The 10,433-nt window shown below is 41.1% G+C and overlaps 1 protein-coding gene across 1 annotated transcript; it reads left to right on the plus strand.

Annotated features, from left to right (window-relative positions):
* Positions 1-213: 213 nt before the first annotated feature.
* LOC117397878 (E3 ubiquitin-protein ligase NEURL3) lies at positions 214-9,212 on the plus strand. Its single transcript, XM_059013737.1, has 4 exons — positions 214-344; positions 5,848-6,390; positions 6,552-6,650; positions 7,156-9,212. Exons 1-4 carry the CDS (start codon positions 314-316, stop codon positions 7,404-7,406), a joined length of 924 nt encoding a protein of 307 aa, XP_058869720.1. The 5' UTR covers positions 214-313; the 3' UTR covers positions 7,407-9,212.
* The last annotated feature ends 1,221 nt before the right edge of the window (positions 9,213-10,433 follow it).

Raw genomic sequence — 10,433 nt, forward strand, 5'->3', positions numbered from 1 at the left:
ACACACACTCACACACACTCACACACACACACACACACTCACACACACTCACACACACACACACTCACTCACTCACACTGACAGAAACGAAAGAGGTACTTTCCCAGTCAGTCTGAGGTACTTTTCCATTCGGCCCGCCCATTTTCTTGTAACCAATCGTGTAGGATGAAGGTATTTAAGTGCACAGCAAACACACGCTGACACATTCTGTATACATACACTAGAGCACCAGACTACTTCACTGTATATCCAGTCCCATCACTGAGACACAGACTGGGTGAGAATTCAAGAGATTACCAGAACAGGATCAACCATGGGGAATCGGAACACTCTCTCGAGACTTGGTAAGACACTGATATGAATGTTTAATCATTGCATGTTGTCACTGCATACTGACTATTTAAATATATTACAGTTAATGCCCTTACAAAGGGGTTACAATGGCAAAGGAATAAAGCATAGTAAAAGCATAGCAACGTGTGATAAAGCTCAGAGAGGTCTGGTAGAGCATAGAGAAGCATTGTAAAACACAGAGAGGTCTGGTAAAGCCTAGGGAAGCATTGTAAAGCACAGAGAGGTATGGTAAAGCATAGAGAAGCATTGTAAAGCACAGAGAGGTCTGGTAAAGCATAGGGAAGCATTGTAAAGCACAGAGAGGTCTGGTAAAGCATAGGGAAGCATTGTAAAACACAGAGAGGTCTGGTAAAGCATAGGGAAGCATTGTAAAGCACAGAGAGGTCCGGTAAAGCATAGGGAAGCATTGTAAAGCACAGAGAGGTCTGGTAAAGCATAGGGAAGCATTGTAAAGCACAGAGAGGTCTGGTAAAGCATAGGGAAGCATTGTAAAGCACAGAGAGGTATGGTAAAGCATAGGCAAGCATTGTAAAGCACAGAGAGGTCTGGTAAAGTATAGGGAAGCATTGTAAAGCACAGGGAAGCATTGCAAAGCACAGAGAGGTATGGTAAAGCATAGACAAGCATTGTAAAGCACAAAGAGGTATGTTAAAGCATACCATGGTAAATATTATGGTTAAATGTTTATTTATTATTAAATAATAATAATAATAATAATAATAATAATAATAATAATAATAATAATAATAATAATAATAATAATAATAATAAATTATAAATTATAAATACATTGTATAACCATGGGAAAAGCATAGGGGGAGAACTGCAAAATTACCATGCAAAAAACACCATGGCAAACTTTAATAAGGGAAAGTCTTTTAACAAATGCAATATCACAGGAATACCAGAGGAACAGAATTGTATCTGAATATGCATGTTAAAAATCCTTTGGTTGTTTGAGTTCAGTAAGTGGAAGTCATTTTCTATTGGATTCTGTTTCAAGTGGGCTGTGTGATGCGTAGTCTGGTATTGAGTTTGCAATGCAGCGCTGCTTCATTAGGCTAACACTTTACCTTGTCTCTCATTACTGTGTATATAGTAGTTACTTAGTAAATACATGTGTCTTACACATCATTACAGTGGTATTATGCACAGTTACAATGTGCTGAATGTGTTAATCTTTTTGCATGATATATGTAAGTACACAAGTAGCAGAAAAGGGTTAGGGTTATATCGTGCAAAAAAATACACATTAAGTACAACTATGTATAATAACATTGTAACTATGTGTAAGTGCACATGTATTTACTAAGTAACTACTATGTAAATACACAGTAATTAGACACTTAATATAAAGTGTTGCTTTCATTACAAGGTAGTCCCTTATACCACTGAATCAGTTATAATGCAGTTAGGCCTCCTATTTGCTCCCAGTTCCACCTGCATTCTCGTTTATGAGGCAGACCACAAACAGCACAGTCTACAGAGCCCTGTGGACAAGGTTAGCAAGCCCTGTGCACAGCCCAGGGTTTCAGAGCTCCCCTTGGTATGTTAATAAATGACCTGTGAAATGTGCTCTGACGTGATCGAACTTCTCAACACAGCATGAATCTGATAGGTTTACTGATAGAAGCTGTGGAGGGAGGAACAATTGTTCAAGCTCCTGCCTCTGATCATTGAGGGCAGTTCTGAACCCCCAGGGCTGGGGGCAGCAGCAGGGTTTGTGTGAGTTTCAAGCCATCCTCAAACCCCTGGCTCCTGATCATTTCAATGTTAATAATAATAATAATAATAATAATAATAATAATAGACTTCACTGAGGGGAGTTCAGAAACCCAGGGCTGGGTGCAGCAGCAGCAGGGCTAGTGTGAGTTTCAAGCCGTGCTCAAACCCCTGGCTCCTGATCATTTCACTAATAATAATAATAGACTTCACTGAGGGCAGTTCTGAACCCCAGGGCTGGGCCAGGCAGCAGGGCTAGTGTGAGTTTCTATCCCTGCCTATGCATACCACTGCACACCACATCTCTTTGCTTTTCTTGTCTTCTTTGGCTCAAATGCTGTATCTTATCATTTTGCTACCTTGATAACTCAGAGATTGTGATCCTTAAGTTATCAACATGTTTATTACTTCCTTGTTGCTTTTTTATCGCCACTGCTAACTGATCTACTTTCACAATGACTCCATTAAATCAATACAGACTGATTGAATATAGCACTACAAGCTCTGTATTATACTGAGGGGTATTGGCAGCACAAAGACAGTGCAGCGTGCTAACTATACCCTTCCCAAATGATCTTCAATGGCAATGCAGACAGACAGTGTGTTACCGTATCAGGACCCCTGTCTGTGCAATATCCAATTATTCATTGGTGGTTTTTTGCAAAGGCTGTGTCAGCTCTGGGCTTCTTTGGAGTAACCAAGAAGAAAAATCTTGCTGCGTTCTTCCAGTATTCTAATACGTCTTCCACAGTTGTTTTACTAAATCAGGCTACCACACCCCACTCAAGTCGATACGTCTTTAGACACGTTTGTCAGGAGTTGGCAGCATTATAATGAATCACATGCATTTTGTTCTAAATACAAATGTCATGCCGTGCATAGTGTGCATAGTACACATACTTTACAAATCCATCATTTAATTATGCATTAATTGTTTGTATTTGTAGTGCAATAGGGGTTAGGAAAAGTGGTCTTAAATCAAGGTTTGAAAGTGCATGGATGTAGACTTATATGCAAAGAATGATTACTTTGTCACAAAAGAATAAGGGGAACACATATTTGTGGGGGGGGGGGGGACATATATTCTCTGACAGCAGGATCACCCCTAAAAATAAGGGGTTGATGCAACCCCAGTGGATTCCTCAGTGCTGTAAAATGATCTAACCCTAATCTCAGCCCCTTAGTTTTCCAAACTTTATTGCTGTTTGCCCAGATCAACACAGATTTTTGGCCAGTTAAAAATGTCTAAAGATAAGCACAGGAAAATAAGGGAAAGAAAGAAAACGAGGACATGGGGACCAGTTTCACAAAACACTGCGAACGAGATATCTGATTTCTACCTGTTTCAAAAAACATTTTAAGACAGAACAATAACTTTTGTAGAAATCCACTCAGCAATTCTATATGAGTAAAGGATAAATGTTTTTTTTTTCTTTAAAAAAATAAATAACGATGTGTATGGAAGTGAATTGAATTTAGCAGACTGCTACGTGGAAGTGCTTCGTGAAACCAGCCCCAGGTGTTTACTTGAGACATATAGTAAAGGTCTGGTCTAGCTCAGGATCTTGTACTTCAGTTCTATTATGAAGTTGCTATAAAAACTTTACAACAAGGGATCAAAGTGTTTATTATAAAACTAATCTCAACAAGCGCATAACATTCTAACAATGAAACTAAAACAGGCGAAAACCACCTGTCACAAAATATTACAAAACAAATAAAAGATGATTATCCTTATCCAATTACCAGAATACAGTTTGTGTATTTTTATGGCGTGCCTGATAAAGCCGACTAAAAACGAACCCAAACACCTGTCAGGCCCTAGTTTATGGAGCTGTTTGTTTTACTGATTGCTTTATTTTTATTATTTCCTGTTGGTAAAAATGTATAACACACAATGCATTCCTTCAAAGAAAGTACTGTAGCACATTCCAGTAGTACTATAGTAGAGCTATATCAAAGCTAGTTATAGGATGGCATTTCATAGTGTTTTCTAATAGCACTGTAAGACAGCATGGCTCAACTATAAGCTATAATGATACAGCAACATGAAACAAATGATATATACACAGTACAATAGTACTGCTATGGCACAGTACTGTAGTATGCTCAGGTTACTATAGTACAGTACCATAGTGTTTTTATAGTATTGTAATGCTACAGTACTTTTTTGGAAGGGACAGTTTAAATATTTCATTTTTGACCTACTGCTGCAGGTAATGACAAGAGGGTGGATTGTTTGGGATGTCACGTAGCACCTGCAGCTAACACTTCCTTTGTGGAATGTAAACAGACTAACTGTTGTGTACATAAGCATGTTTCCATGGGAAACTGAGCTTGTCTCCCTGCGGAGAAAACTATTCTGTGAACAAACCGTGTTGTGTATAGTGCGCAGGTACAGCGACAGAGACTAAGGACTCGTATCTGACTGATAAAACTGATAATACAGAATGGAATTGCCATTGCAGTGCCCCTGCCTGACTGCATTGCCATTGCAGTGCCCCTGTCTGTCTACATTGCCATTGCAGTGCCACTGTCTGTCTGCATTGCCATTGTAGTGCCCCTGTCTGACTGCATTGCCATTGTAGTGCCCCTGTCTGTCTGCATTGCCATTGCAGTGCAATTGAAAGTCATTAGCTGTAAAGGTTAAGGCTTCTCTCTCAGTGTGTTTGTTATCCAAGCTGCATCATGACACAGGATAGGGGTGTATTAGTTTCATGACCCAATGCACAGTTGCTTTTCTGAACTCTCCCTGTGGTTTCTGATTAGTCCTCATGTTGCCGAGGCAACAGTTTCCTCTTGGCCTGTCAGCTGCACTCAGTCCACTTTTATAACCTTTTTAACCCTACGTGTCCCAAAGTCTGTACTGCTTGTAGCGTTAGTCCTATTGTCTGCTCTGTGCAATTCCTGTATTGCAAATGCAAAAAAATCCCCTTTTGAAAATACCAGAAAACATTCACAATAATACCTTAGTGACTGCATGTTTGTACCATTTTAACAAGTGATCTTTAATAGCAATACAGGCACTGGCATCGCTCTGATATGTTGTCATCCTTTCAGGGTATACAGACCCCCAATTGGCATAATATTAGCGTACCTGTAGTGTGTAGTCCGAGAGTATTGTAATCAAAGTCCTTTGACACCAGATGCAATGGCATCCAAATGGTATGAACACACTATCCTTTACTCTTGATAATCCATTGCCGTGGCATGGCACAACATCAGCACAGGGATTGGGAGGGAGGGAAGCAGTGTGGCACTAGTGGTTAGAGCTGAGAGACTGGGAGGGAGGGAAGCAGTGTGGCTGTAGTGGTTAGAGCTGAGGAGAGACTGGGAGAGAGGGAAGCAGTGTGGCTCTAGTGGTTAGAGCTGAGGAGAGACTGGGAGGGAGGGAAGCAGTGTGGCTCTAGTGATTAGAGCTGAGGATGGACTGGCAGAGAGGAAAGCAGTGTAGCTCTGGTGGTTAGAGCTACAGAGAGAGAAGCTGGAGTTGAATGACTTCACATTTGTGCAATAAATATTTAAATCTTTTTAATAACAAACAGCAAACCAAACCCTTTCATTTTCACTTAAGCTAGATTCAATATTGACCTGCTATTTATCTATGGTTGCAGTTTCATTTTCAGTCACTAGCTTTTTTATTGACTTGTTTTCAAAAATAATGCAATGTTTACATGTTTTTAAATCCATATAAAAAAAACTGATATCAAATTTCCTTAAGAAAAAAAAAATGTATAATGTCCTCAATGATTTTCTTTTATTTTATTGCAGATCATTGTAAAGGGACCGGCCATGACCTACACCTCCAAACACCCTCCTCCCACGCGTGCCACAGTCAGTGCCTGGGACCCCTGAGCTTCCACCCACAAACCCACGGCTCCCAGATCACAATGCACCCGGGCCTCCACCGGGTGGAGCGGAGAGACACCTTCAGAGACGGCCTCGTGTTCACCAGCCGGCCGGTGGCGCTGATGGAGCACGTGATCCTGCGAGTGGAGGAGAGCGAGGGGCACTGGCAAGGAGCTCTGCGGCTGGGCTTCACCACTCACTGCCCCTCCTGCATGAACCCCGACTCTCTGCCCCCCTTCGCCTGCCCTAATCTGAAGGGCCGGCCTGGGTTCTGGGTGGGGGCGATCCCAGAGGAGTGCGCCCGGCAGGGGGACAGGATCGCGTATTGGGTGAACAAGAAAGGGGAGTTGCTGTACAGAGTGAACAGTGGAGAGACGTACCTGCTGCTCAGAGGGGTCAATGTGAACAGTACACTGTGGGGGCTGATGGATGTGTACGGACAGACACGCGCGCTGCAGATACTAGGTGAGGAAGGAAAGAGACCGTCGTGCTTTTACAGTTATTGTACAATAAAGAAATACACAGGCCACAAGTTTAAAGGATGCTTAGGTGTTTTAAGATGGACCTAGCTCACCCGGGATGGCACGCACTGTTTGTTTAATTATTTATTTTCTGTGGTTTTGCAGGCTCGACGAAAAGGAGTGCGTTCGGCACCCAAACCTCCTGCCCTCGAAACACGCCCTTCGACCGGCGAGACACCCCAGTGAACCCCGAACCCCGAACAGGTCAGCTGGAAAAAAAAAACAAGAAATAAAGCATTGCTTTTTGCAGTTTTGCAGAGCGGGGTTCAGAGATGGTAACACAAAGCCCAGTCTATTAACATCACTGCAGAGTGTGGAAATAGAGAACAGTTCTGTGCTATTTGCACCCTGGCTGTGTCAATAACAAGATCACTGTTCTGTATACACAGCAGGGGTGTGAATAGCTTCCAAATGCACTGCTGTGTTTATTATCGGCCATAATTACAACCTTGAAGCTTGCCTTCTGCTATAAAATATATAGATTACATGGACACTTGTTAATTTAATGATATATAAGAACAATAAACAGGTGGACTTTAACAGGTATTGTGCCAAATGAATCTTTTGGGGTAATATTTAGGCATCAATATTGAACAACTGATTTCTTTTAAAGTTAGTTCCTTACTGTTCCTTGTTTTTACACTGCTTTACACCGCACTATAATTCAATATTGATTCTAATAGCGGCACTGTTTCTGTTTGTCCTGCAGGGGGCGCTGAAGACTGCGTGGTTTGCCTCTCCAGTCCCGTGAGCACCGTTCTCGCGTGTGGTCACGCCTGCATGTGTGTCCCGTGTGCGGAAAACGTGTGGGACCGGATCGGAACATGTCCTTTGTGTCGGAAACTAATCGCTGAGATCACGATAACCGGCTCCAAATCTGAGAGATCGCAACTGGAACTGGAAGTGAGTGAGAAACCAGCATTAAGAAGCACTGAGGCTCCTAGAACAACCAAGAGATGAACAGGAGACGACCCGGTAGTAGTCATCCACATCAGTACAAACAATATTGGAAGAGACAAGCCAAGATCCCTGCAAAACAAATTCAGAGAGCTAGGAAGGAAATTAAAAGACAAGACCAAAACTGTGGTACACAGGAAGGCTTCACCTTTCTTGAACATTGGAAACATTGAAAGAGTGCAAAGAAGAGCAACCAGGATTATCCCAGGTTTAAAAGGCATGTCGTATGCAGACAGGCTAAAAGAATTGAATCTATTCAGTCTTGAACAAAGAAGACTATGCGGTGATCTGATTCAAGCATTCAAAATCCTAAAAGGTATTGACAATGTCGACCTAGGGGACTTCTTTGACCTGAAAAAAGAAACAAGGACCAGGGGTCACAAATGGAGTTTAGATAAAGGGGCATTCAGAACAGAAAATAGGAGGCACTTTTTTACACAGAGAATTGTGAGGGTCTGGAACCAACTCTCCAGTAATGTTGTTGAAACTGACACCCTGGGATCCTTTAAGAAGCTGCTTGATGAGATTCTGGGATCAATAAGCTACTAACAACCAAACGAGCAAGATGGGCTGAATGGCCTCCTCTCGTTTGTAAACTTTCTTATGTTCTTATGTTCATACTGGATAAACTGCTGCTATATCCCTAATCCATCATTTGAATGGCAATGCAGGCAGGCAGAGAGACCGGCTCACAGACGGTGGTTCTGTACTGTCTAAGGTACAATGGTAGCACAAAGGCATCTACAATGGTACCAGAAGCCCATTCTTCCACATTCTGTCCAGGACATTTGAATTTGAAGATATTACTAAAAAAATGAAGGACATTCTAAGAAGTTATTTCAAAGCTGTGTCCCACAATCGTGAACTCAAACATGATTCCTCTGGGATTCATGCTCATCCAACCCTTACCACGCACTGCACTTGAAACATGTTGACTCTCCAGTTTGTTTACATCTACCTCTGGCAGGTCCTGCGACTGGTAAGATGGGACAAGCCGTGAGTCTATACACGCTGACACTCATGAGCCATGATGTGATTAATGCAAGAGAACTGAATACCTGTAACCAAAGTGAATGCATTGATATGCACCGTGCACGACTCCTGCAGTGAATTTCCACTGTTATTGCACAAATACTCTGAACTGTGTAAATATTGTACGTGCAATTAGTATTGTATTGTGTTGCGCAAGTATGTATTTTTATAATGTATAACATAATAGCAGACTCTGATAGTGAAGTGACTCAGATACCTGTACACTGTTGTAATCAGATAATGCCACTTTAAGAGCAGGAGACATATTTTCAAAGCGTTTCCTCAGTTTTTTAATGAAGTCCTGTGTTTTTTTTTTTAAAGAGGTGTAACGCCTGGTTATTTAACAAAAACAGAACCAAGTCAAATAACCCAAGTTCTCTTCGGTATTCAAAAGGTTTCTCATTTTGAAACATTTGATTTTTTTTTCTCTTTTCATAAAGTTAATTAAAGACTGGAGTGTAAGTGCTTTTTAAAATGCGTCCCGTAGTATTTAGTTATTATCATTATTGAACTATATAGAGTATAAAGCATAGAGTGCTTTGAGATACACACTGATTCGCACCCCATTGAACGTCACAGTGACCAGATATCAGCTTGTATGAAATTCTAGATACCACCAGCTTATTGAGACTTTACTGTACTCCACTGAGTCATGTCTGACTCTAAAAAATGACATTGTAAATTATGAATATTTTGTTACTTGTTATCATGTATTGTATAAGGTTGTGTGAAGGACAATTACATTGTGAATAAACACTGTTCATTTTTCTAAAAACACATCTTTTTCTGTAAGCACTAAACTGATACAGTGTATAAGCTAGAAGAGGCTGTGCATTAACCAGCTACCTCACTATCAACCCCAAACAAGTGCACTGAAGAATGGGATCCATTTACTGAGGTAGTTAATGCATCTCAGATCCTGTTACAGTACCTCCTATCACCTGCAGCTGCGGTGTTGTCCATAAAGAAGTTCTTCACTCTACACCTATTCCAATAGCAGAGAGCATTGGAAGTGCATTGCATAGGATAACCTTCTCCCTCCCAGACCATTCCAATGCAGGACTTTGTTCCAATCAGCTCCTTAATTATTTAATGAAGATCAAAGTTTTACAATGCAGCTGAAAAAGACCGGAATTAATGTTTGCTTATGGCGCAGTCAAACCTATACTTTATAATGGTTATGGCGTGGCCATCACTTAGATTTATCCATGCAAGGGTTGTCTATCCCTGGAGTGTCAATTTCTTAATATATTTTACTTGAAAACTTAAATTTAACCCTTTCATGCTTGAAATATTAAAAATAGCTGTGAGGTAAAAAGGAGTTTTGGACACATTTGTATTGATTTGTTTCCCCATTGCTTTTTAAGGGGGGAATGGCATTCTCATATGAGGTCATCATGCATTTGCTTGCTAGTCTTTCATCTGTCCCCAGATATATTAAGAAAGAAGAGAGTTTTTTAAATCCATTTATTTATTTCTTAGCAGACGCCCTTACCCAGGGCGACTTACAGTTGTATACAAAAAATACATATCAAGAATTAAAGTACAATTAAGAGCAAGATACAAAATACAATGACTTCAGTCCTAATAAGAGCAAATACAAAACACAGAACGATCTGATATTGGGGCAGCTCAAGAGCAGATAACAGTGTTGATAGTTACATCAGGGTTAGATACGAGGGCAAGTGAAATATAAAATACTACAGATTGGGTTCAGTGCAGGATTAAATACAGTAGGGAGCAGATAAGCGCAAGTTAAAGTGCATTAAAGGCAGAGTGCTATATTATCCAGAAGGGAAGAGTTACATTTTACAGGTGTTGTCTGGAGAGGTGAGTCTTCAGGAGGCGCCGGAAGGTGGTCAGGGACTGGGCAGTCCTGACATCCGTAGGAAGGTCGTTCCACCACTGCGGGGTGAGGGTGAATCCATCCCCATATGAGGTCACCATGCATACAAGGATTAAATAATTTGACACCAAGCATTGCTATTGCCAAGCACA

Source organism: Acipenser ruthenus, chromosome 46 (assembly GCF_902713425.1).
Source record: "Acipenser ruthenus chromosome 46, fAciRut3.2 maternal haplotype, whole genome shotgun sequence".
NCBI classification, from domain to species: domain Eukaryota; kingdom Metazoa; phylum Chordata; class Actinopteri; order Acipenseriformes; family Acipenseridae; genus Acipenser; species Acipenser ruthenus.